Consider the following 27,937-nt stretch of genomic DNA (forward strand, 5'->3'; position numbering starts at 1 on the left):
CGGCACGTAACAGCCGGGGACTCGTCACCGCTACTCTGGGCGCGAGGAGTATTGGTCAGCACTTGCAGCGGCGGCTAGAAGCGGCGTGTCTGTTGTCTGTGACCAGCTCGGCAAATTACTGCGGTGAAAGCGCTCGGCAGAGGATAGAACGATTACTTTATCAAATATGATTCATATCGTCCGTTTTATCCCTGGAAAGGTATGTTTTATATATATATTTTTGGGGGGGGAAATGGTGAGTTTTTTTTTAATTACGTCGAGGATGTTTGATGGTTTTGTTTCCCTTTTGTTGAGGTACGAGGATCTCCCCCCCTACCCTTTTTTTTCCAATGACAACCTAACTTTGCGTTTGCGGTTGCGCTACCGCATGGCGAGCTGGATTGGGACGGTGCGAGTGGTCATTGTGAGCGAAGCGCCCGGAGCCAATGGTCAGGGTGGCGGGGCGCGGGGGGGGGAAGCTGCTGTTGCTTCAAGCGCTCAAGTTTGGTTGGGCCGTGCGCTTGCCGAACGCAACGATTTAACTTTATATTTTTAAACGCCAACAGTCGCGGCGCGGTCCCTGGGGCGGGTGAATGAAGGAAGCCCCGTGAATGCAGCGTGGCATTAAGAGGATGAGAGCCCGTAACACGGCTAGCCATGGTGTAGCCACGTAACGCGTTTCTTTCGCAATGACCCCAGGCCGCATTGCACGGCGGCGTGTCCCTGCTCAGCAACTAGGCTACGCATGAAGAGCGGGTTCCTTCCATCGTCCGGTTCACATTCTTTACCACCCACACTCTCTCTGCTTTGCCACCCATTTACCACATTCTTTACCACCCACCCCTTCCTTCCATTCTCTTCTGCCCATAGAATAGTTTATTGTCATTGTAACATGAACGCAGAGCTGGCGAAAAGGGGGATGTGTTATTGCACATGGCATCGCACAGCGGGAAGGGGGCGGTGCGAAAAGACCGCAGACCTTTGAGGTTTTTTTTTTTTTTGGGGGGGGGGGGCGGAGATATGGTCACATCAAACCACCGGCCCAACCGCTTGATGGAGGGCGAAGAGCCCGCAGGTTAAGACTTAAATCCTGGGAAATGTTTAATAGTATTTGGGTCATTGGAAGATAGCGGAGGCCACGGATCTCCTGATATAATTGTGTGTGTATCGTTTTTTTGGGAGGGAGGGGGCGAGGGTGAAGGGTGAGTGATGGCAAATACTTTACAACGGAGAACAGCCGAAATTAATTGTGTGGTTATGAGGCATTAAATCTGCGGCCAGCCATCTTCGACGGTATACGAAGAACAAAGCAACATGGATTTCGGATGTGCATATGCGCGCATTCGGTGTTAGGATTTTGTTTGGGGGGAGGGGTAGAAGTGCTGGAAGGATTTACGAACGTGTAATCAATAGTCAAACCAGTATGTAGAGTTGTTTGGAATATGATGTTTTACCTCGTCCAGTATCCGGGTTGTTTGCTTTGAGGAAATATTTAGTCTTGCAGACGAGTAACTGTAAATTACGGTGACGGCACCCGATAAACAGGTCTACGTAATGTTTCACCTGTTTGTCAACAACGTTGTAAATGTATTCATTGGAACAGGAAATATCAATTCTAAGAAATAACATCTTAACTGAATTCCAGATTAAGAATTGGGACGTCTGTAAATTCGTGCGGTGTTAAGTTTTGGTTAATTCTAGAAGCTACTGTACACCAAATCAATTTGAGGCGGTGAGCATCACCTACTGTCTGAGTATTACAGATCAGACCCAAAGCGCTTTCCAGAGTTGGTATTGGTTTATTGTTCGAGAAATAGTGAATGCAATTTCTTTGCTTCTGTTCATGCTGATGTGTACTTTGAAAATACGGGCACAATGATATTTTATTGATTCGAGGTGCATTTGATCCTGGATAATTTGGTTGCCCTTGTGTTGGATTTTGATAGATACAAATAGTGGTTTTACAGACTTCACTTTTTTAAATGCATGTTTGGGTACCAAACTGTTTAGTGTTCACCTGTTTGTAGGTTCTATAAGCTTTTAGCTTGTAATTTAATTTTTTTCAGTTATGAATGCCTGAGACAGTTGCTATTTTTCCTTTTTGAAGGAATGAATTTGAAGGAAAAATACTTAATTTTGAACAAGTTAAATGACTTAGACTTTCTAGGTGGGTGAAGGGTGCTGTTTTGGTGTTTTTTCTCTTGCATTTAGAATTTTATAGCCATTTTGAAAAGGCATTGATGCAGGATGATGTCTTGATGGACAGTATGGACTGACCCAATCTGGGTCCAGGGTCTGTTTGGGTTGCATTTATCACTGGCTCTTGCCCTAGATATTGCCTTTTCTGGTGGCATTTAAAAATGGTCTTGGAGACAAAGAAATGTAGCTGCTGGAATCTTGTGTAGCGCATGGCGCTGGAGTGATTCAGTGGGTCAGGCAGCATCTTTGAAGGAGGCGGGTAGGTGATGTTTTGGGTCGGGACCCTTATTCAGTCTACCTGGCCTGTTAAGTTATGCCAGAGGCTTTGTTTTGTATCCAAGTCTTTGTACTTGCAGTATTCCAATTGAGACATGAATATTACAACATGGCCATTCCTAGTGATTTTTTAGATAAACAAATATAATTGATCTAAGTAGCAATGTATGATCTTTATATTAAATGGATACCATCAGGCTCCATCCTGTGGATTTTTCATTAAAGGGATTAATACTTGATACTTTGTACCAATGGTCTCTACTTTAAAAAAAAGAACTATGGTTGCTACTGATATTGACTGCTCAATATCAGTAGCCTAAACTGTTACTTAGAACCTTGAGCAATTCAGGAAAGATGGTGTGCTCAGGCCCAAAGTTGTCCCATTCCTTAAAGTGTCGAACCGTTTCTGTATCCTCATCTGAAATTCCAATATTTACTGGGCATTTGGCAAGCTAGGAATCCTAATATTCTGCATATCTAAATTATGAGAGCATTAAACTGAGAGCTTCAAACTGAGGTGATGACCTGATGCTAATTTTAATCTTTTGAAAATCAATTGATAAAACTAAATGTTGCTGTGATACCCTATTTTGTTACTGAATTGTTAAGCTCTTTATCCTCTGCTCATGTGTTTTTATTTGCCCATGCCTTCTAATGTGAAACTTTTTGTATTTGCAAATAAGTGTTATGAATTGGAATGTTTCTATATTTTGATTGTGCAGATATATCCATAGATATACGTGGGGCTCTAGTTGCCAAACTACATAAAATATTAGAATTTGAGATACAGAAAAGGTTCGACAATGTTGCATAGCTTGAGTTATAGGGTGATTTCACCAAAGGTCAAATGAGCGTAGATCCCCCCTCACATGACTGAAAAATTTAACTGGAGGACATATATCACTTCCCGTACATGTTAGTGAATGGGGAAACACGCACTTTCACACCCGTAAAAAACATGGAAAACGGCCGATATTTGAGCTGAAATTTTCTGTGCTAGTCGGGGTGACCATGAAGCACAGCGACCTAAATTTTCAGGCAAAAAAGATAGAAAGTAAGGTAATTACAAGAGGGAACTGAGGGTGGAAAAACAGCGAAAGTGCTTAGCAGACATTTGCCGTGGAGATTTAAAGATCCAAAACATCGGAAATTATGGCGTTTGCTCGCTGCATTTCATCAAAAGTAAGGCATTATTGACTTACTTTTGATGAAATTCAGCGAGCAAACGCGATAATTCCCGATATTTTGGACCTTTAAATCTCCACGGCAAATGTCCGCTGTTCACTTCCGCTGGATTGGCACCTTCAGCTCCCTCTTTAATTTACCTTCGTTTCTATCTGTTTTTTGGGACTGTAAATCTAGGTAGCTGTGCCTCACGGTCACCCCGACTGGCACAGTAAATTGCAGCTCAAAAACTGGCCGTTTTCGATGTTTTTAACGGGTGGGAAAGTGCGTGTTTTCCCATTCACTAACATGTACCGGATGTATAGCATGTACTCCAGTTGAGATTTTCGGTCACGTGGGTGCGGATCTATGTTCCAGTGACCTTTCGTGAAATCACCCTATAGGAAGCGATTGGATATGCTGCCATCAGTCCTCCCTGGAATAAAGGACACTGAGAGGTGACATTATAAATGTGTAAAATTGAGAGGCATATTGGCAAAATGCTTGAGTCTGTCTTTGATCAAGATCATTTTCCTAATTGAACTGAGGGGAAAAGCATGCCAAATGATAGAAGGATATAGGCAAGCAGGGTGATTAGCAATGGGTGGTGTAAGTGACATGGCTGGAGGTGAAAAGGAGACATAGGTGTTCCCTACCCGTAGCCCCCATGGGAGACGTGGTCCTCCAACTCAAGCGGCTCAGGAATCAGCAGTGTGGCTGTTTTTAAATGGCTTCTTTGAGGTGAGATGCGGGCGCCAGCAGCCGTTATGGTCGCTGGCCAGCAGGAGGCAACAAAATGAGAGGGGGGGAGGGGGGAAGGATTTTATTAAAAATGTGTACATAAACACGACAAAATTTATTGAGGAGTGGATACTTGGAATGAAAAGCGAAATCTCTACCGAAATGGAAAAAAAACTCGGTGTTTCTGGGTCTGACGTTGGCGTAGCAACGAATTAAAGGCTGGCAGCCACAAGTCAGGCAGAAACACACACAGCCAGCCACAGAGTTATAATATATATAGATATAGATAGATCGATAGGTAGATGGGGCACCTTGGTGAGCATGGGCAAGGTGGGCTGAATTTTAGTTTGACTTTGTCACATGAGCTGATCTTCCTAGTAAGTTGGTGCTTTGCATTTTTAGGCAAGTAAACAAGAAAGCACCAAACTGGTTCTGAGGTTTTGCAAGTAACATTTTGAAAATTGAACTATGCCATATTTCCAGAAGGTTATAATGTTGCATTGCTGTCCATAAAATCTGTGATGCATGGTTGTTTCATAATTAGTTTAAATTAGTGAATGTAGGTATTGTTAGAAATGCAATGGCCAATATGTGTACAGCAAGTTCTCAAATCACTAGTTTTGAGCAGAAAGGAGAAATAGTGGTCGGGATAATAAAGATAACATCTCTGAATTGATATCTTACAGATGTTTTGCTTTGAATGCAATTGACATGTGTACAATTTCTGAGATGTTGAATGAAATTTACAATAAGTTTTTGTGAATTTGAATTGTAGTGGTTCCTATTTTAGAGCCATCACTTTTTAGTCACTTCTGATTGCTGGTTATCTTTGAGGTTTTTTTTAAAGTTCATTCTTAGACTTGTGTAGCTGATCTGGGCATGTTTAACACCTCAAATATTGGCATCTGACCTAAAATAAAAGGAGATTTTTTTTGGTTCTTTGAAAGGGAGTACTGTGTCATGTTATGTAAAGTTGGATATTTTAATGTTTAAATAGAGGCTTGGATACAACATGTAGCAAATTTCTATAGATTTTTCCAACTATAAATCTGCTTTTATACTTGTCAAAGTAACAAACTTGTTATGAAAACTAAATTTGGTGTGTTTTGAGTGTATTCTTTCGTGATGGTATGATCTAAGTTGCCAAGCATTACAGTCCTTTCTTCTGATTCTGAGGCGGACTGGGCTGCAGTCTTGAATGCAAACGCAGCACAAAGCTTGAGGGTTAAAAAAAACGGAGAATTGGTTAGAAATTCTATTTGTGTGACAGTGACTAAAATCTGCCGGTCAATTAATACAATGTGTTTTTTCCCCCTAGGATAATATGCAAGACCATCACAGTAGAAGCGCATGTCTATAGCCTTGGTGTATTTTGGGACTCCTTTTCACTGGCTGCAGGCCTAATTTTATTCAGCACCATTTGAGGCTTGCCATTACTGGATTCATTATTACCTGCTGACATTGTTACATCAGTTGCTTTCTCTTAATCTCTTTAAGCTGGATCCAGATTTCCTGAAAACTTAAGTGCCTTCATTTTTTGAAATCTTATCCCTCTATTTTCTGAAATACAGCAGTATTAAGTAAGTCTTACTATTTGTATACTTGTTTCTGTAGAATGATTGCAAATTAAAATTTTCAGACTTAGAACTGCAAAGTAAACGACGGTACACAAAAAAGCTGGAGAAACTCAGCTCATCTATGGAGCGAAGGAAATAGGCAACGTTTCGGGCCGAAACCCTTCTTCAGGCAACGTTTCGGCCCGAAACGTTGCCTATTTCCTTCGCTCCATAGATGCTGCTGCACCCGCTGAGTTTCTCCAGCTTTTTTGTGTGCCTTCGATTCTCCAGCATCTGCAGTTCCTTCTTAAACAAAGTAAACAACTTCTGATTTATTTATAAATATTTCATTAATTCCAATGGTATTTTTTGATATTGAGAGGTACTTTATTGCTGTACGTGCAATCCTGTAGTAGAGTTAATTGTGTTTGTTAAAACATTGAAACGGGTTTGCTGTACAGTGCATTCAGAAAGTGTTCAGACCCCCTTAACTTTTCCACATTTTGTACTGAACATTCATTAAACTAAGAGGTGATTGAAATTTGCTAAATTTTGTTTTAGCAGGTTTCTCAGTCCACAAGAAAAGAAAATGATCCCTAACGGGTATTTAGTTTTTGAAGATGAAAATTTCATTGAATCGTCTGTGGCCAAACTCAATGCTCTACGAAAAAGTGGACAATTCTGTGATGTAAGACTCCAGGTATTCATAAAATACTGAGCATTTAACTATGAATAACTTCCTTGTTTAATTAGCTGTGTATTATGAAGTAATGGAGCTTAATATTAAGTCTGCATTGTCTTCCTGACATTTCAGAAACTTTGAATCAAAGAATTATTTCCAAATACTTGCCTCCTTGTTCAGAGCAGTTCCATCCCTTGTGCCAGTTCCTCATTCTCATCACTGGGAAATAGCTGTTAGTGGATACACAAGTCCAATTTCAGAACAGTACTGGTAGAGACATGGAAAGCTCAGCAAACATAACCAAGAGTGCAATATTATGGGGGTTGTCAAGTTAGTGCATGGGTCCAAAGGAAATTAAATGTGGCTGTGCATCATGGAACACCTAGCAACTCGTATTTCAGTGCCTCCATCCATGTGCAATTCTGTATATTTTTTTAATTAAGATTTGTAAGTGTGGGCACTTAGACAAGGGCAAAGAATACCCTAAATTGGGAAATAGGAGTGGCTCCATCAGATCCTTGTGGATTAATTATCCCTGATGATTGCATCTTTTTTTACTTGGTCATATTCGTAACCAGGAAAATAATGCCCTTTGCTTATGGCGATAGATATTTGGTTAAAATTCTCTTGGGCAACTAAATAAAGTGCCCTCATCCTATATGGTTCCTTGGACAACTTCATTATCCCTTTCCACAAAACAATCTAAATGAATACCAGGCTCACTAGCTTCCCTTTTGCCTGCCTTATTAGGGGGTCTATGTGGTTATATATGATCAATAAATGATGCAGGCCAATGTTTCTTTTTCGAATGTTCACATGCGTTGATGCATCATGAAGTTTAGGCCATAAATATGAAAATCTTGGCTGTTTTGTGTTTCTTTTTTTCAAGCTTTTATTGAATGTGATTGCAGTCATGATAGGCACACATTCTTGCACCACTTTGGCTGTTAAATCTGAGCATTGCTTAAAAATTTAATGCAGCATGTGCCCTAGCTTTTGGAAGCTTTTTTGGGTGGGGAGGAGAGTGGAACTGACATCATTTCTGTGCATGAGAAAGCCTAACAAACATTTTGGGAAAGGACAAGTGGACTCGCTATTAAGTTCACTGACCCGTTTGCTTGGATGTTTGAGGTTGTAAAGATGTAACTTGAGATTGTTGTCATGCTGACAGGAACAAATGGTCTGTTCAAGGCTGAATATCACTGCGGCATCATCTGGACACTGGTTCCCTTGCTGTTTGATTGGGGAGAACAAATTGATCTTCATAGGAAAATTGAAGTGAAACTTTATTTTTTGAAGTAGGTTAAAATGTCTGCTATGAATCTGGAACTTTCTGCCAAGATTACAAAATAGTACTTTTACAGCATAGAAACGGGCCCTTTGGCCTACCATATCCATGTCACACTCCCACGGTTTTATTCTGATCTGTCAAATTGCTTATCTAATTTTAAAGTTTGCAACTCCACCATAGGAAATGCTCATCTTGCTCTGATTGCTTAGTCTTGTGTTGGCATACTCATTGCTGCCACAGGGATACATGGGTACTTTTTTACAAATTAAGTAGTCTTTTATTGTAAAGCGAATTGGATTTGAAAGTAGGAATGTTATGCTTTAATTATTTAGTGGAATTAGTGAGAGCAGGCAGAACATGTATCATATTGATCTCTTGATTGCTTTGGGGGAAAGGTAGACATTAAGGAAGTTTTGAAGGGCATGGAGATAATTCCTTTCTGGGATCTCATCTGGAAAATCCAAGAACAGGGCTGCTGTTTAAAAAAAATTAAAGATAATCCCTTAAAAATTGAGATTTTTTTTTCTCGTTGAATTGCTTCATTGGCACTCATGGGAAGTGGATCCAGTTTTTGATATTTTAAATCAAATATTTTGATTCTTGATAGGGGATGAAAGATTGAAACATGTGACTGGAATGGAGGTTACATTGAAGGAGGTGATTTACCTAGTCCTAATTGTGTATTTGTATGTATACAGCTTCCAAGTTTCTTTATAACAGGCCATCTAGTCAACGCCATCAAGTCATCTCCATATCCCACAGAATATGCATCATATTACAGTGGAGGTAGTGATTTATCTAGTCCTAATTTATGTATTTGTATGTACACAACTTCCAATCACTTTGTGACAGGCCATCAAGTCAATGCCGATACTGGGAACCATTGCATCATTCCCTTATTCCAGTAACCTTTTATCTGTCTTATGCCCATTAACCACACTCCAATTCTCATGCTGTCCTGCTGTTGGGGTAATTTACAGTTACCAACCTCCCAACTGGGACATCTTTTGGATAAGGGACACTAGCACCTGGGAGAAATGCACACTTCCAGAATGTGTAAATTGAAGCCACCATAATTAAGAGGTCAGGGTTGAACCTAGGTCGTTGTAGCTCTGAGGCATCAATTTTGCAAGTGTTTCCCTTCCCAAGGAATAGTCCTCTCCAAATGAAGTGGGGTTATTTTTAATTGCAGAATTATCTACCTGTGCCAATTCCCCTCCTGTGAATTTAACTTGATATAATTTGTTTCTAGTTCTGACATTAACTGCTGCAGTTCATGGTCTTTGTACCTTAATTGACTGAATTTAAATAGCATTTATTTAACATGATAGCTACTTTCTGTCCTTTCAATGACTGTTGAATAGTTTTGAACTTACCACTCACTGGAGGGCATTAATATCCCTTATGGAAGCATGCTAGGTATCATGCCAGCATGAATTTGTAAATATTGAACTCTAAACTTGCAACCGTTTCAATATAAGTTATTGCTATATCTTAAAATATTAATTAACAATTTAAAAACTTGTCTTAATGCAAGTGCTTCTCATTTTAGGTCCGTGGACATGAGATGCTGGCTCATAGAGCTGTCCTTGCTTGCTGCAGCCCCTATTTGTTTGAAATTTTCAACAATGATAGTGATCCCCATGGCTTTTCTCATGTGAAATTTGATGACCTCAATCCAGCTGCAGTTGAAGTTTTAATGAATTATGCCTACACTGCACAGTAAGTATGTCCATATAAAATTAGTCAACGTATTTCAAAGTAACTATTACAAACTGAATTATTAATACATACAATAGCACTTGGAAATGACCTTGAATTCTAACATTTATTACATATCTTAAGCATTTCAACATTAAGGTGGGTTTTTTTCGCCAACAGTTTCTAAAATTTGCATGGTGTTTCTCCCCCATAGTTGACAATTGAGATTGAGCTTTGGACAACATAACTAGTTACTGGTAGAAATTTGGACTTTATGTACTCCTTACTATATTCCATTCTGCCATCAACTGCATATTAAAATAAGGAGTGCAATCATTGATTTGCAATATTTTTGCCTAAACTTATTTTTCAGTTATCCGTTAATTACCATTCTAGCTTGCTACTTTTCACTTCTACTTTATACTGCTGACTAATTATACAGTTTCATTTAGATTGTGTTGGTCTTCGGGGGCTTTAACAAATTATGCCCTCAATTCTGAAATGAAAGGTTATTTTGTTTACTTTGCAGGCTTAAAGCAGATAAAGAACTTGTAAAGGATGTGTATTCTGCTGCCAAAAAGTTGAAGATGGATCGAGTGAGACAGGTGTGTTCATATGGCTGATCTGACAAATGTTGGTTTTTGGGCAAAATGGCTTGGCTTTTTTTTTGCAGTTGGATCGTCTAGCTTGAATTTTTGTTTTAAGTCATTTTCTTCACATTAAATAATTTTAGATTTTCATGGTTGGATTTGGTTGAATGTACTTATCTCCTGTTCATTTTAGATGCATGTCTAAATTCTGGGATGGTGTAAAATTTGGGTCTAATCAGTCTTGCTGTTTATCCTACAATTCCTAGTGAAATGACAAGCACTGTACTTGCCAGAGAGTCTGGCTTTACATATTAAGTTTCAATTGGTACGTAGGTGAGTTTTCATTTATATTCTTAACATTTGTTAATGCTGACTGGAGTTATATTGCTTTTACTAAACTGCTCGGAATATAGGTCTGAAGAAGGGTCGCGACTTGAAACGTCACCCATTCCTTCTCACCACAGTTGCAGCCTGTCCTGCTGAGTTACTTCAACATTTTGTGTCAACTGTTGATTTAAAACACGCATCTGCAGTTCTTTCCTACACAAGAATATTATTTCAAGGGTCATTTCAGTCAATTGGCAGAGCAGTAACATGTCAAAAGTAGGAATCTAGATGGCTGGGATTCCCTGCAAACTAAAACTTCCCACCCCCTCAAATTTATGTGAAAAGCTTGCAAAGACTGGAAAAACCTTGGAACTTGAACTACTTTTTTAAATATTACAAAAATATTTAAATCTATTAATGTTTTTTAAATGTCCTTGGCTATTAGAAATTAAACTAAGGCGTGTTTTCAAGCTGTTGTGCCATTCTGACGGCTGGATCTTGGGATGTGTTGACTTAGACCAGTAAGAGTTCAGAGCCCACCCTGCCTCTTTGAGATCTGTTCAGCTTGGATACTTGGAATGTCTGTGCCGGTTCCAAGATAATACAACCCATTTTCCAGCCTCGGCTTTAGTATGTTTGGAACAGAATAAGACCATTGTAAGTAGAAATTATAAATTCAACCTTCTGCATGGCATGTATAGCGCTGTGTATGTAGTAGTATAAGCATAGTGGTCTTTTGTGCCTTCGATGAAGGGGGCTGCATTGCTCGAATGTATTTGGTTCTCTGAAATTTCATAAATCAAAGGTTTGGTGAAATTAATAATGGGTATTTTGGTACAGTGGTGTGTTTTAGTTACAATGCATAGTACATTCTTAAATCATCCACAAGAGAAATCAAGAGTCAATGGCGTAAAGATGAATTGAGGAATACCCATGTGTGCGATCGTGTTATGCTGTTCTAATCCCACGATCTTTCTTCAGCTGGAGCTGTGTTTTGATGTTTTGTAATGCTTCACCTTGTCTTTTTTCCTACCATGTGTCAAACACTCCATCTCCCTGCACACACACACACATGCAAATGGCTTGTTGCAATAAAGTGCCAAACCCCTCATGTTTTGTTTTAGGTCTGTGGTGATTACATATTATCCAGGATGGACGTTCAAAACTGTATTTCTTATCGAAACTTTGCCAGTCAGATGGGAGACTCTCGGTTGTTGGGTCAGATTGACAGTTGCATTCAAGAAAACCTAATGGAGATTTCGGAGCAGGATGAATTCTTAAAACTTCCACGATTAAAGGTGAAGCTTAAAAATAAGCTACTATATCAATTTGTATGATTTTTTTTTTTTTCATTTTTGATAGTTTTCAAGTGATGGCATGATTTTAATGTATATGGAGTTCCTGCTTAAAACCTTTTGCCTTTAATACTTGAATTTTAATCTTGCATTAACTGCAACACTATTGATATGGATTCTTTAAAATTTGACAATCCAGTTTGATTGAATGTATTTCTTCTCAGTTGGAGGTGATTTTAGAAGAAAATGTATGCTTGCCAAGCAATGGTAAAGTTTACACAAAGGTAATCAACTGGGTGCAACGTAGTGTCTGGGAGAATGGAAAAAACCTGGAAGATCTAATGGAAGAGGTTAGTACAACAGAAGTGTTATTTATGGTTATTTGCAGGCTTATACCTATTACAGCGTGGTTTTTTGTTAAACTGATCCTAAAGAATTTAAATTTTACTGTAGGTGCCCCTAAGCTGAGAAAGTGGGGGTGTGGAAGGTGAGCAGTATAACTGTTTAGTCTTTTTTTTCTGCTCTCTGCTATCTTATTTATGATTTTTTTTAAGCACTTTGTTTTGCAGTGTAGGAAAAGCTTTAGAGAAAGGGAGAAAAGGTACTTTTCTATGTTTAATTACTTTCTTCCACAGCTAATCTATATGAGTAAGTACAATATTCTAATTTATCTCCCTCCCAATTGATTTTTATTTCCTTAGGTTTAATCTAACAAAACTAGGATACTTCAAGCCTGAAGAAAATGGAAGATACTACGAGGGTAGTGGCTCATAAAGAAGCAGCGACCTTTCCTAAAGTCTGCAGAATTTTGCTTTGGGCAAGAGTTGATTTAATGGTGTTTGCTCCTTTGCAGGATTAATAAGGTTACTTAAATTAATATGTTATGATGTTAACAGAATCTGACTAAAATTGCTTAATATGTTGGTATAAATTTTGGTGAAAATGATTTTATGTTCAAAAATGATACCTTCTTGGAGAGGGTGGCGATAGGAGACTTGAAGCTGACTGGGGATCTTTAATTTTAACTTTGCTCATGTAAGACTGATTTTTTTCAGTTGCCCAATTTTATACTGGGAAAGCTGAAGTTTCAAAAATAATATTTTTTAAATGTTACAATTCTGTGGGGTTATTTGAAATAAGAGACTATATTGTGTGGGTAATATGAAAATCTGGTTAGCTGTTGTCAAATCATAGACATTTAATCTGCCTGTGTATGCTCCATATGGGACTCCTGAAACATTACATGTTCTCATTATTAATGTATCCTTCCATTTCACTTTCATCTCTGTACTTGTATGACTGCTGCTTACCGGGTACTTCACTGCTCCACCCTTTAAATCTAGTTTTAGCATAGTTCCAATTGTAACTATTTGTAGAATGTGTGCTTCTTTAAAAAAAAAAAAAAAAAAAAGATTTGAAGCATAATTCAAAATTTGGGAACATTGGTTATGGCAATAAGTACATTTCAAAACAAATTTGTTTTGATTAACTTGTAGGCTGTATCTTGTTACAGATTTAGTTCTGGCTCCAAATGGATTCACACTGGTGCCCTTCTTGCCCATGCTCCTGTATAATTATACTCTGCTTTTATATTTTGCTTTCAACAGGGAAATGATTAGAGATTAGTACCAATTGGAACTAATCTAATTATTACAGAAATATCTGTTCTAGTGGAGAGGGAAACTGGTACAAAATCTGCTTAATACTGTTACACTAGATACTGAAAGTTAAAGGTTTTGCCGACAGTTCAGACTAGCATTTTCAGTATCGATGCACTTGAGTGTATAAATATACACAGCTAGCTATTTGAATATACAGGTTATGTCCATTTACCTGCTTACCATTACCCCACAGTGTGTTGATTTGTTGTTGCGTTCCTGCTTCTCAACTCCAAATGATTGCTTTTTCTAGGACACATACTAACTCCCATATTTGTTTTTAACTGCCATCTGCTGGGGCCAGTAAAGCTTACTGTTTCTGCTGCTGCACTAATCCAGGCACTGACCTTTGCCTCACTGCTGTTGTGTGCTGGGAACATGTTGCAAATCCTTGGCCTCTAGAGCACTCCCAGCAATGAATATCTCGGCAGTTTAACGTGGAGAGGCAGCCTCGGGCTAATGCGGAGCATATTGATGCCTCTAGAGCAGCCATATGTAATTATGCCTGGCCAGGATGGTCAATGGAACTGTCATTGGCTATTGATAACACTGCATCTTGTGTTGAAAGACTGGTCCGATTCAACTGTCCCTTGTGATGCAAGTTGCTGGGTTGTTATCGCTGGAAAAAACTCCAGGTTGCAGAGAGCTAGACAGCTATAGAAAGGAGAAGACATCAGCATCCATCAGGCACAATGTGAGGTGATGGAGTCTGCAGTGTCAACCACTCTGCCAACGCATAAAGCTTGTTACCAATTCCCAGCAATGGTTCTGACTCGCCATGAACCCCGAGTACCTCATTGTGGCACTGAGCAGCTGCACCACTTATTCTTCATAGGCAGCCTGTCCACACTGTAATGTGGGGTGATTCATTGCTATATTCAAACATAGCAACACGCAACAAGAAGGAAGGCAAATGTTACCTCCAAGTTCTCCGAGCTAGATAATGCCCACAAACCATCACAGTATATTGTGAGTATATAATGGACCCGAATCGGATTGATATTTCCAGTTTCACAATGGCTGCTCTACTTCTTCTGCCTTCAGGTCTTGTTAAGATTTAACCATGGATGAAAATTCTCAACATTCTAGATGCAATTAAGTTTCAGATTTCATCATTACTATTACCACTCCCAGTGTGTGACCTACTGCTTCTAAATTTTGATGGTGATTTTTATCGGAGGGCCCTCTTCCAGATACCTTTCTATTTATTGATAATGTAAGTAGGTTTCTTGTTTGCATTACGGCATTAATTGGATTTGTACAAATCGGAGTGGTAATGAATGATATCTTATAGGCGACTTGAAGGATATGTCTTGGCATACGAAAAACCTTGTGGCAACAGGCTGTAGATCAGAACACTGGAAGGTGGGAAATAATAAATTGCCAAGAACATTTTGTTCCCTCTCCCATAAGCAAATATTTTTGTGTGAACCAGGGCTGTTAAGTCGATACCCAAAACACCTGACCCCGACTCCTTGATTTCTTGTGTATCCGACTCCTAGGGATAATAATTCTAAATCTGCTATTATGACATTACATAAGATGCCATTTCATAAGAACTACAGGAATCATGAGTCTAATGGTTGTAGCTAAGCTATTGTGGCTTTTATGTTAATGGGGAAAAAAAACACGATTCATTATGCTAAAAGGAAAAGAAATTGCATATAGGACTATAACTAAATTAATTCCATTGAATTTAATAAATTATAAAAGCATTACTCAAATTTATTAAACTAAGGCCACAGGTATGAGCTAAATTATGACCAAAAAAAATCTCAAGTGTAATAGAAATTAAAACTAAATGCATAGGTAGTTAAGATTGCTACAAAAGTACATACCTAAAATTTATTAGTAACATCCTTAGGAACAGAATTTCTTCTGCCAGGTCCTCTTTCATTGAAGCCCTTAAATCTGATTTAATTGTTTTCAGTGCAGAGAACAGTCTCTCCACGCTGACTTGAGTAGGTGGCCTGACTGTTACGATCATAGCTGCAAATTTTTACTATTTCTGTATAAGCAGGGGTGACTTCTTGTACAGCAAGATTAGGTGAGCAATCATATTTCTCTACTTTTAAACCAAGAAAATCTTGCTTAAATTCCATGTTTAACATCAAAAGGCTGCCTTTGCACATTTGAAAGGGAACACTTTTCTCTCGACTGTTCAATTTTATCTAAATACTAGACTAAGCGGGATCCCAGCATAACACGGGAGGGCTGGTCACCAACGCAATATTCCACCTCGCCACCAATTCTGTTGCGCTAGTATGGGTGTTGCGGGCAAAAGGTACTGGTTTCCAGAGGGCTAGTATAGACATTGTGGGCCGTATGGATGCTTGGGCAGGCATCCAACTGTTGCAATGATTTTAAAAGCCAAGGCAAACAATTGGGCTGCAGACAACCGACAACCAAAATTCACTTTGTGAACACAAACTTGTTAAAGGCGAGGCAAACAATTGGGCTGCAGACACCTGACAACCAAAATTCATTTTGTGAACACAGACTTTTTAAAAAGGGCTGCAGCCACTTTACAGCCGCATCGAGGGGACTCACCATGGAGTAGACGTGTCTTCAGTGTTATTCGCAGCTCGGAGAGTCGTGAGCCGTGACCCTCTCGCTTCCTGGTTCTGGCAGAGACTGAGTGAGGCACGACACTTCCTGGTTTTATAGTCCCTCCCCCTGCCGCCAGTGGGGGCAGCAGAGAGAATGGGGGATTTTGTAAAAACATTAATATCTCTCTCAATTTTCATCGACGGAAAATATCCTCCGCACTCATATGGCCGGGGGGGGGGCTCTGAGCGAGGCGGCCAAAAATGACGGCCGTAGGTGGCGGCGTTCTCGTGGAAATCGCAGCACAGTCGGCCAAAAGCGGTCAAGATCAGAGATTTAGTAATATTGATTTTGCAAAATCTTGACCATTTGAAGAGGATGAGAAGGAATTGGTACTCCCATCTTCATTTTGTGGTTCTGACTTTTCAGGTAGTAGCCCTTTTATCCGAACTGCAACATCACAGAGGCCTATTTTGCTTTAGCAATTTGATCTTCGCTCAACAAGATTCGGTTCATTGCATCTACGTAGACAGCAGCTAACAAGATCTGATGTTCAAGTAGCAGACTCTTCTTCATTGACAATACAATTCCTTCAGCAATTAATCCTCCAGCTTTGGATAGGTGAAATATTAAATGTTTCCATTCCCATAGGAATGTACCAGGATCCTCTGCTTGCAGCTTTTTGGTGACTGCATGAGGGTGAGCAAGCAGAGCTTCTGATTGCGATACCAATCTCCATTCACTTTTAGTTAGTAAGACACTGGGATTATCAATGTCTTCTAGAAAGTTTTAGGTCCAGCAAATGCTTAACCATCATATGTGCTGCCCCAGTGAGTTGCTTGGTCAAAAAAAGTTCCCTTTCCTGCACATCTCTGGAGGATAGTATCAATTTTAGAGGTCCTGGCAGCTGTAGCTACCTGCCTCCCCTTGCCTGTCAGAGTAGCTGCAATCCATCTTTCTTTCAATCCATCTCTAATTGCTAGTTACAATGTATGGTACAACACAATGCATATGTTGGATTAGACAGAACTGAGATGCCTCCTCAACAATATCATCTAAAGTTTCATCACCCTGTTCTATTTCTGCTGTTTCAGAATCTGCATCGGAGATCTCTTTCAGTAGTGACTCGTCTTCAGCTGTATTAATTTTTTCGATTGTGCTTAGCATATTTGAAGCATAATCAGTGACTGTAGAATCTGGTCTTTCTTAATTTCAAAATCTTTCAAACTTTCTTCCACTAAGTTCTGGAGATAAAGGACACCAAGCCATAAATTATGTGCCTTGGTGTCCTTTACTCTTAATGTCCGAGTTACTATTTTATTGTTTTCATCAACAAATCTATAATTGATGGCAAAATAGTTAACTCTGTGACGAGTGGTGGCATCCATTTTAATGAACATGAACTGCCCCTTAAGAGTATTTTGAAGCTTTTCCTTTTCATTCTTGGCTTCTTCAAGTATAAGTTTTCTGATACTCTCCTTTGCCAGAGAAACTCCTAGTTTCTTAGTCATTTATCCATTTCTCTTGGGTGGAAATAAAGTGTACGGTATGTTTAAAAAGTGGGATTTTTTCCAATTTACGTAGTCTCTGAAATTTATGCTGAGGTCTGAGTCGGGACCTTTTTTTCCGACTCCAGCAGCACCAAACTTGTTCCGACACGACGACCAACTCCACGGCCCTGTGTGAACAGGAAGTGATCTTAAAATCATTATTTTCTACATTTCTGTAATTTTTGCGTTTCCTGTTTCTTGCCTAAATTTTTCTTCCTAGCAACATCAGTGCGAGCTCTACGAAACAAAAGAAAGTGTCTTGCCTCATTTCTGTTGGAGTGGATTGCTTATGCTTCGGGTTTCCAAAGTAACCAAGGAGCAATCACCCCTTGCTTAGAGTGAGCATCCACCATCGTGCAAATGATTCTTAATTTTCTATCCGACAACTGCAGTCCACTTCAAGAAAGGAGCAAGCTTCCAATGCTGATGGGGCCAAAAAGTAAATGGGAGCTTGCGTAACCTAACTTGTTGCTATGGAAACAGTAGCCACATGGGTGTTTTATTGCTGTTTTGCAGGTTCAAACCTTGTACTACTCTGCTGATCACAAACTGCTTGATGGGAGCGTACTAGATGGACAGGCTGAAGTGTTTGGCATTGATGATGACCACATTCAGTTTGTACAGGTACTGAATATTAACGAGTGTACATAGACATTAAATGTCAGGATTGTACATTCAGTTCTTAAATTGGACTAGCACAGAATTTAGCTGTATAAACTGCAAGGTGTTCATTGGGGAACAAAACATGAGATTTAGTGGCTGCAATGAGTTGCTACAAAAGTGTTTGAAATCAGATTTGCCCCAGAATGCACCCAAGAGTGGTGTTTGCTCAGCTAGGCCTTCCATATCTGTATAAATGGGACGGCAAGTAATTTGTGGAGCTCTGGCTGGTGTTGGTAGTCTTGTTATTGCTTCTGGAATCGTCTGAAACGATATGAGAATTCCCTATTTTAGGGATGAATCGAATTGTGTTGGCATCCCCAGCGATAGCAAAATTTGCAGAATCATGTCGATCGTTAATCTTGTTATTTAGTGTGTTGGGGGTCTAGTGCAGTCTGAAAATGTATAAACTGCACATTCTGCTAGTTGCCTAGATTTTCCAGCCAGTGTTTGTTAATCTGTCATGCTCTCTCATTTGAGATCAGGGGTGTGTAATTCTTTTGAAATTTTAATACAAAATACACCCGTTTAACAAATATTGGGGAAAATAGTGTTTTGTGGAGTCTGCAACCTGCCCAAGGAAGGATAAGTTTGAGGATGTGAATTGGAAGCTATTTTGCATATTGTCAAACCTCTCGTGTGTGTGGTGTTTGCAACTTGTGCATCAGTAGGAGTAATGGTGAAGGTAATAGTTGAGTACAGGTGCAGCCTAGCTAGGTTTTCTAGCTACTCATTTGATTTTGCAGAAGAAATCTCCGCGGGAGAGCAATCACCATCAGATATACAGCAACACTTCAGGACATCTGTCTACTCAAGTTCAAACAAACAAACATGAGTGGAAAATCATTGCTTCAGAGAAAACGTCAAGTAAGTCGTATAATTGCAATAATTTTAAATTGGATTGAATTATTTTTTAAGTTGTGAACAGAAACCAGTTCTACTTGTTGCAATCAAGGCCATAAGTAATGGGTGCAGAATTAGGCCATTCAGCCCATCTACTCTGCCATTCAATTATGGCTGATCTATCTCACCATCCTAACCCCATTCTCCTGCCTTTTCCTTATAACCCCTGACACCCGTACTAATGAAGAATCTATTTATCTCTGCTTTAAACATATACATTGACTTGGTCTCCACATCTTCTGTGGCAAAAAATTCCACAGATTTGTCTGACTAAAGAAATTCCTTCTCATCTCCTTCCTAAAGGAATGTCCTTTAATTCTGAGGCTATGACCTCTAGTTCTAAACTCTCCCACTAGTGGAAATGTCCTCTCCACATCCACTCTAACCAAGCCTTTCACTATTTGTTACGTTTCAATGAAATCCCCCCTCATTCTTCTTGACTCATAGAAACATAGAAAATAGGTGCAGGAGTAGGCCTTTCGGCCCTTCGAGCCTGCACTGCCATTCAGTATGATCATGGCTGATCATCCAACTCAGTATCCTGTACCTGCCTTCTCTCCATACCCCCTGATCCCTTTAGCCACAAGGGCCACATCTAACTCCCTCTTAAATATAGCCAATGAACTGGCCTCAGACTGCCTTCTGTGGCAGAGAATTCCAGAGATTCACCACTCTCTGTGTGAAAAATGTTTTCCTCATCTCAGTCCTAAAAGATTTCCCCCTTATCCTTAAACTGTGACCCCTTGTTCTGGACTTCCCCAACATCGGGAACAATCTTCCTGCATCTAGCCTGTCCAACCCCTTAAGAATTTTGTAAGTTTCTATAAGATCCCCCCCCCTCAATCTTCCAAATTCTAGCGAGTACAAGCCGGGTCTATCCAGTCTTTCTTCATGTGAAAGTCCTGACATCCCAGGAATCGAGTCTGGTGAACCTTCTCTGTACTCCCTCTATGGCAAGAATGTCTTTCCTCGGATTAGGAGACCAAAACTACACAATACTCCAGGTGTGGTCTCACCAAGAACCTGTACAACTGCAGTAGAACCTCCCTGCTCCTATACTCAAATCCTTTTGCTATGAATGCTAACATACCATTCACTTTCTTCACTGCCTGCTGCACCTGCATGCCTACTTTCAATGACCGGTGTACCATGACACCCAGGTCTCGTTGCATCTCCCCTTTTCCTAATCGGCCACCATTCAGATAAGTCTACTTTCCTGTTTTTGACACCAAAGTGGATAACCTCACATTTATCCACATTATACTGCATCTGCCATGCATTTGCCCACTCACCCAGCCTATCCAAGACAACTTGCATCCTCACAGCTAACATTGCCCCCCAGCTTCGTGTCATCCGCAAACTTGGAGATGTGCATTCAATTTCCTCATCCAGATCATTAATATATATTGTAAATAGCTGGGGTCCCAGCACTGAGCCTTGCGGTACCCCACTAGTCACTGCCTGCCATTGTGAAAAGGACCCGTTTACTCCTACTCTTTGCTTCCTGTCTGCCAGCCAGTTCTCTATCCACATCAATACTGAACCCACAATATCGTGTGCTTTAAGTTTGTACTAATCTCTTTATGTGGGACCTTGTCGAAAGCCTTCTGAAAGTCCAAATATAACACATCCACTGATTGTCCCTTATCCACTCTACTAGTTCAACTAAACTCGACTCGAGCGAGTACAGGCCCAGTGCTGTTAATTGCTCATAAATTAATCCACTCATTCCTGAGATCATTCTTGTATACCCTCTCCAGGGCCAGCACATCCTTCCTCAGATATGGTGCCCAAAATTGCTCGCAATACTCCAAATACAGCTTGACCAGCACCATTTTAGAGCCTCAGCATTACATCCCTTTTTGTATTCTAGCCCTCTTGAAATAAACACTAGCATTGCGTTTGCCTTTTTTACTACCGATTCAACTTGCAGATTAACTTTTTGAGAATCCTACACCCCCAAGCCCCTCTGCATCTCCGATTTCTGGATATTCTCCCCATTTAGAAAATCTACACATTTATTCCTACTACCAAAATGCATGACTCCACACTTTGCTACACTATATTCCATCTGCCACTTCTCTGCCCACTTTCCCAACCTGTCCCACGTTTTTCTGCAGAGTTCCTGCTTTCTCTGCACTGCCTGTCTTTCCATCTATTTTTTTTGTGTCATCCACAAACCTAGCCACAAAGCCTTCAATCCTCTCATCCAAATCATTAATATACAGCATGCTAGCCGCTGGCAGTCAACCATAAAAGGTCCCCTTTATTGCTATTCTTTGTGTTCTGCCAACCTGCTATCCATGCTAGTATCTGCCCTTTGATACCATGGGCTCTCATGTTCCTTGGCAGCCTCACGCGTGGCACCTTATCAACGGCTTTCTGAAAATCCAGGTAAACAACATCCACTGACTTTCCTTTGTCTTACTATTTACTTCTAAGAATTCCACAGATTTGTCAGGCAAGATCTCCCCTTCACAAAACCATGCTGACTTCGGCCTGTTTTATCATGAACTAAGTACTCCATAACATCCTTCATAATGAACTCTAAAACTAAACTAACTGAAGAAGGACTAGTTTCTGCTGTGCGCAGAAAAAAATAAATGAGTCCCCATTCACATAGCAGAATAGTGATGCTTTAATTATTTTTTAAATATATAAATACTGTGACTTGCTAACGGCATTCTTTTGCCTTTCAGGTACTACATATCTGTGCTTGGCTGTTTTAAATGGTGTGCTGTGTGTCATCTTTCTTCATGGCCGCAACAGTCCTCAAAATTCACCTGCCACAACTCCATGTCTGATTAAGAGTACAAGTTTTGAGGTTCAAGGTGGAGATGACAAACTCCTGTCCCCCATGCAATATGCTCGCTCTGGTCTAGGAACAGCAGAGCTTAATGGCAAGCTTATTGTTGCTGGTGAGTGATCAGTTCCAAAAAGGAATTGCTACTTTTTAAAGGAAGAGCAATTTCTTGGTGGTAAAGGCAGTTTCTACTTTTTAGAAGGTGGTTGCTCAGATGACCATGGCAATCTAGTACAGTGCCTCCTACTTGGTTTTGAATGATTATAACTGAACATGTTATTGTGTTTACACCCACTTTTGGAGTTGTTTCTGTGTTCATAATAACGGAGTCCTAAATAATGGAGCCTATCATGTCCATGATTTTTTTTTTTTTACCCATTTACATTCATTCCATTCACCTGCATTAAGGACATATCCTTTCATGCCTTGTTATTAAAATGCCTCTCTAAAATATAGTGATTGTAACTTGACTTCCACCCTTCTGGCAACATATTCCAGGTATCAACTGCTATGCATGGAAAAGAAACAACATTAAAACTTTATCCTCAAGTCCACTTTTAAAAACTCCTTTTCTCTGACCTTGAAGCTGTGCCGTTTTATCTGTGAAGATATATTCTCTCGTAGGCAGTGACGCGCGGCGCCCCAGGATTTTGGGATTGACAAAATCTTTGCGCGCCACCTGCGTGACGTGAAAATGACGCCCAAGTGGGACAGGCCCTTAGCCGATCTACACCTTTAACCTTAAAAACTTCTCGAGTTACCCTCTCAGGCTCCTCTGTTCCTGGGAAAGCAAACCCAGCCTATCTGATCTCTCCTTGTAAATAGTCCTCCATTGTAGATAACGTCCTTGTAAATCTTCGTTCCGCACTTTCCAAAGCCTCCACATCATTCCTATAATGTAATGACTAGAAATATAAACATTACACACAAGTGAAGCCTATCCAGTATTTTGGATATTTGCAACATAATGTCCCAACTTTTTTCTATGCTCTGACCTGCGAATGCAAGCATGTTATATGCCTCCTTCACCATTCCCTCTCTATGATGTCCTTTGCAGGGAAGGATAAACAAAATTACTCTGTTCATGGACTTTCTTTAATGCCCTAATTTGCTATGTATATCCTACCCCTATTTGATATTCCAAATTCCACCATCTTGCACGTCATTATTAAATTCCATGTCTATGTTCCATCCATATTTCATTTTTTTTTTTGTTTCTTCTGCGATAAATGCATGCACTAACCCGGGATGGAGACCCAGATGTTAGAAATGTTCTCTGTCGGTAGTTGGTTCTTGAAATGGTTATACATAATTTGCTTCACAAAAATGTTTTAATGTCAATTCTAATAGCTTCCTGTTAATTACAATGCGCATAATGCTGTTTAGTGTGCTTGAGGGAACATTAGAGCCAGTGCTTTGTGTTCAGTCATTTTAGAGCAAATACTTTCAACTTTAACCTTCTCGTCAACTTCTGCTATTCTTTAACATGCAGAGAGCTAGCTGTAATTTTTCCTGTTATAATTTTATCAGTGGAAAGTTTAAATTTGTGTGTAGAATCTTTTTTCCATTGGCCATTCCAGGCCAGAGGTTTGTCAGACTTCACATTTTGGCTGATTAATAGGTGGCTATAATCGTGAGGAATGCTTGCGAACAGTAGAGTGCTATGATCCTGCAACAGATGGATGGACCTTCATTGCTCCAATGAGGACACCACGGGCACGATTTCAGATGGCTGTGCTAATGGTAAGTGTCCAAAATCAGAAATAAGGTCAGAAATAGGCCATTCAACCCCTTAATCCTACTGTGCACCAATCAATAAGATCATGGCTGATCCATCTCTCCCCAGTTCTGCTTTTCCATACTTTCATGGTCATCCACTATTTCCTTGCCAAATAAAATTTATTGTGGCTGGGAGCATGAATTAACTGGTCATCCAATATTGTCTAAAATAATACTCAAACATGCATTTTACACTCAAATAATATTTTACATGGATTTTAGTAAAACATTTGATAAGTCCCTCCTGGTAGGCCGATCCAGAAGATTAAGATGCATGGGATTTGCGATGACATGGTGGTTTGGGTAAAGAACTGGTTTAGCCGTATAAACAGCGTAGTGGTATCCCACAGGAATCTGCAGTATAGGATTGTGAGGGTATAGATTACATGCAAGCAGAGATTAGTTTAACTTGGCATCGAGTTCGTCTTGGATATTGTGGGCTGAAGGGCCTGTTCGTGTGCTGTACGGTCCTGTGTTCTAAAATTATCTTTTAAAAGGCTGAAAACCTGCATTGTTTTATGTATTGTAGGGTCAATTGTATGTAACCGGAGGATCTAATGGCCATTCGGATGAACTTTGCTGCGGTGAGACCTACAATCCAAATGCTCACGATTGGACTCCAGTGCCCGAGCTTCGTACCAATCGTTGTAATGCAGGCAAGTGTTTATGACGTATGATTGATGGAATGGTTGATTTTCTGATTTGATTAGTAACTCTAGTTCTGGTTGGCTACAGGTGTATGTTCATTGAATGGCCAGCTATATATTGTCGGAGGTTCGGATCCATACGGACAGAAAGGATTAAAAAACTGTGATGCCTTTGATCCGGTCTCAAAAATCTGGACAAGTTGTGCTCCTCTCAATACATGTATGTATAATTGTTAATTACCACAACAAATGCACCAGTGACTTGGTTTTAAATATGGTGGGATTTCTAGTACTAAGTAGCTACTTTGACCGTCTGCCACTATTATAAATAGCATTAATTCTTGAACACTTGAAATATTAGGCAGACATCAGGCTGCTGTTTGTGAACTGGACGGCTACCTGTATGTGGTTGGAGGGGCAGAGTCTTGGAATTGTCTGAACACTGTGGAGCGGTATAATCCAGAGAACAACACTTGGACTCTAGTTTCGCCCATGAATATGGCTCGCCGTGGAGCAGGAGTTGCTGTCTATGATGGTGAGAATCAATGTATTTTTGTTCTTGGATTTAATCAATTTATTGACATCAGATAAATTGACTTTTAACTTCAAGGATTAGAGGTGACACCACAGAGACAAACGCTGAAGCAATGCATTTCATTATGTACCTTGTTTCATTAACACAAAAAACAACAATTCGGGGGTTGGCCATCAAAGAGAGATGTAAACAGATTGGTTTTATACACCAGTGTTAAGATTGAAGCTTCCCGAACTCTTATAACACAAATAATATTTCCCTTTGCTGGGGTATGTACAACTGGGGATCAGTTTAATAAGGCTCGAGCACGGGATTAAGATGTGAAAAGATTTATTTATCCACATAGCAAGAATCTACAGAATTCTGTACCTAAAAGTGACTATGGAGTCTGTTAATTGATTGATTGATTGATTGATAGAATTTATTGCCACGCAACCAGGGTCGGTTGAATTTTGGGTTGTCAGCAGCAGTACAATAATAAAGAACACACAACCACAATAAAAATGTAACACAAACATCCACCACAGCATTCATCACTGTGGTGGAAGGCACAGAACTTGGCCAGTCCTCCTCCATTTTCCCCCGTGGTTGGGACCTCCACCCTCCGCAGCCGTTGCTGCGGGCGTCCAGATGGTAAGGGACAAAGTCAAAGGCAAGGTAAATCCAGGATCGGCTCTTCCCCACCGGAGACCGTGGCTTCAGGCTGGTGTAGGCCACAGGCCGGAGGTCGAAGATTTACGGTTCCTGCCGCGCCGCAGCCAGAAGCAACGCAGACCGCAGGGCCGGTGGTCGAAGCTCCCCTCCAGGGGTGATGGTAAATCCATGCTGGACCCGCGGTAGAAGTTGGCCGCGGGCCGGCAGTGATGGCTTCTTCTTCCCCCGGGTCCCCCACGAGGGATCCCGGGCTGTGGACGCCGCGCCAGCTGGAGCTGTGCTTCAGGCTGCCGGTTGCCCCGAGCCAGTGAAACGGAGCGCTTCCCTCCAGTGAGCCCCAGCGAGGGTTCACCCGATCCACGCCGAGAGTCCACTCTGCGCCCGCCGCTGAAGCCCCGGGCGCGTCTCCGGGAAAGGCTGCACCGATCCTTGCTGTTAGGCCACGGGGGAGGCGACCTGGAAAAAGTCGCCTCTCCGTGGAGGAGGCGGCCGAAACGGTTTCCCCCTTACCCCCCCACACCACCCCCCCACACAAAACACACTGAGAAACATCAAAAACATACTTTAAAACATACTAAAAAAAATAAAAAAAAGTTGAAGAAAAAACTAACGCGCTGCTGCCACTGCAATGAGTACGTACTCATGACAGATGACTAGGTTTCTTAAATATTAAGGGATTAGAGCAACGTGGAGTTAATAGAGAGCAGCATTAACCTAAATCAACCATTACACATTGAAATTGCAGTGGGTCCAGGAGGACAACATCCTATTCCGATAATTAAACTTTTGTGTGGCATAATAAAATACTGATCAAACAATACTAAATAGAGGCTTCCATTTTGACCCTAAATTCATGTGTAACTGAGATGCTCAGCTGTTCATTTTGTCTCGTGACCTCTGGCTTTTCACCAGCTTCCAATGTATTTCTTGGACTGTACGTGTTACTGTTCAGCTGAGTTTCATCAAGATCGGTTAACTAGGTGCTGTGTGTGGTTCAGCTTGTTCCTAATCAGAACATTTGTATCATGCAAGTTAGGAACAAAGGAGAGGTCAGATCTAACATTCAGCTCTGGCACTGAACTTGCTTCCACAGTAGATGTAGGAATATCATGATATTGGGGCTAAATTTGAATTGTATTTGGTCCCTCAGCGTTTTCAGAAATAGCTTTTGTTTTAAACGTTCATATGTGATCTCTAATTTTGCAGGAATGATTTTTGCTGTCGGAGGTTTTGATGGAACCCGTGCACTCCGTTGCGTTGAAACGTATGATCATACCAAAAATGAGTGGAAGATGATGGGAAGTATGACATCAGCAAGGAGCAATGCTGGAGTTGCTGTAGTGAATGGACTACTTTATGCTGTGGGAGGCTTCGATGGCAATGACTTTCTGAACAACTTAGAAGTATACGATCCGGAAACCAATGAATGGAGCCCATGCACCAATACAAATACACCCAGTTTATAAAAAAAAAAAAAAAAAATAGCATTTTCTTTCCTGCTTAAGTTTAGTGATTTGTGTTGTACTTTTTGGAAGGTTTTTGGTGGGGAGGAGAGGCTTACACTGTTGGAGGTTTATGGTTGGGTGTAGGTTTCTAGGACGCTTGAAGCATGAAGTCTGGATTTTTATAGTAACACAAAACCGTTTTGGGGTTTGCTTACACTTAAATTAAGTTGTAAATACTATTGTCCCTGGATGTAGGTACGTTTGTGTATTCCTAGTGGGTATTTTGGTTACGTGCTAACCTGGTGTGCAGGAGGTTTCCCTTTCAAAATTTGGAAAATAGGAAACTTATTTTGTTTTTAAATTGAGCTTCCCTGGAATTTTGTTTTGCAGCATTTGCACATTTGTCACATCATGAAGTTATCTGGTTTGAAGAAATAACATGGCAAACTTGGATTGTTAGGAAGGCATGCAATGGGGATGGAGAGGCAAGATCACTGCTTCCACCCTTAGTTTTTTCTTTTTAAATCTATCTTAGTTTAAATATGTCATGGATAAACTGACCAGTCTGCAATTAAAGCAATTTTGCTTTGGGTTCAATGTTTTATGATCACATTTTGTAAACAATTTTTATACTTGGATGAATATACAGTAGAAGAAAAGCAGATTGTTTGGAAGCATTAAACTAAGCCTCCAATTAGAATTTGAAGTGCAAGAGTGTGACATAATACTCCTTGAAAGAGCTTTTAATGTCTGCCTCTGCTATAACTTATTGTACTACTCTGTAAATGCTTAAAATTAACAAGGGTTTTCAAATGTGTACTTGTGTTAGGATGGAATAGTGAAGGATTGAGCACCTGTGTAAGAAATAAATTGTTACAAGCTATGTAGCTAACATTCCTAAAACTATTAATTACTTCGGCAATTAAATATTTGAGCTCTTAACTTTGTGGTTTTT

General features: G+C 40.2%; 1 protein-coding gene across 4 annotated transcripts; it reads left to right on the forward strand.

The window, feature by feature from the left end:
• Positions 1–27,924, forward strand: ivns1abpa (influenza virus NS1A binding protein a). 4 transcript variants are annotated; one of them, XM_055642168.1, is made up of 15 exons: positions 1–199; positions 5,678–5,939; positions 6,477–6,603; positions 9,441–9,610; positions 10,119–10,194; positions 11,631–11,804; positions 12,026–12,151; positions 18,073–18,180; positions 18,963–19,083; positions 21,819–22,037; positions 23,544–23,665; positions 24,231–24,357; positions 24,437–24,568; positions 24,710–24,883; positions 26,744–27,924. In XM_055642168.1, exons 3-15 carry the CDS (start codon positions 6,505–6,507, stop codon positions 27,001–27,003), a joined length of 1,908 nt encoding a protein of 635 aa, XP_055498143.1. In that variant the 5' UTR covers positions 1–199; positions 5,678–5,939; positions 6,477–6,504; the 3' UTR covers positions 27,004–27,924. The 4 variants fall into 4 exon arrangements, with proteins under 4 accessions (XP_055498143.1, XP_055498144.1, XP_055498141.1 ...); XM_055642169.1 differs by having other exon boundaries at positions 6,480–6,603; XM_055642166.1 differs by having other exon boundaries at positions 2–199; positions 6,477–6,615.
• Positions 27,925–27,937: the final 13 nt, after the last annotated feature.

Source organism: Leucoraja erinacea, chromosome 10 (genome assembly GCF_028641065.1).
Source record: "Leucoraja erinacea ecotype New England chromosome 10, Leri_hhj_1, whole genome shotgun sequence".
Classification (NCBI taxonomy): Eukaryota; Metazoa; Chordata; class Chondrichthyes; order Rajiformes; family Rajidae; genus Leucoraja; species Leucoraja erinaceus.

Coding starts and splice junctions, on each gene's coding strand:
- ivns1abpa (XM_055642166.1), top strand. CDS start 6,505: ATGATCCCTAACGGGTATTTAGTTTTTGAAGATGAAAATTTCATTGAA. Junction 24,358..24,436: donor TACCAATCGTTGTAATGCAG/GCAAGTGTTTAT, acceptor GGTTGGCTACAG/GTGTATGTTCATTGAATGGC. Junction 24,569..24,709: donor TTGTGCTCCTCTCAATACAT/GTATGTATAATT, acceptor TTGAAATATTAG/GCAGACATCAGGCTGCTGTT.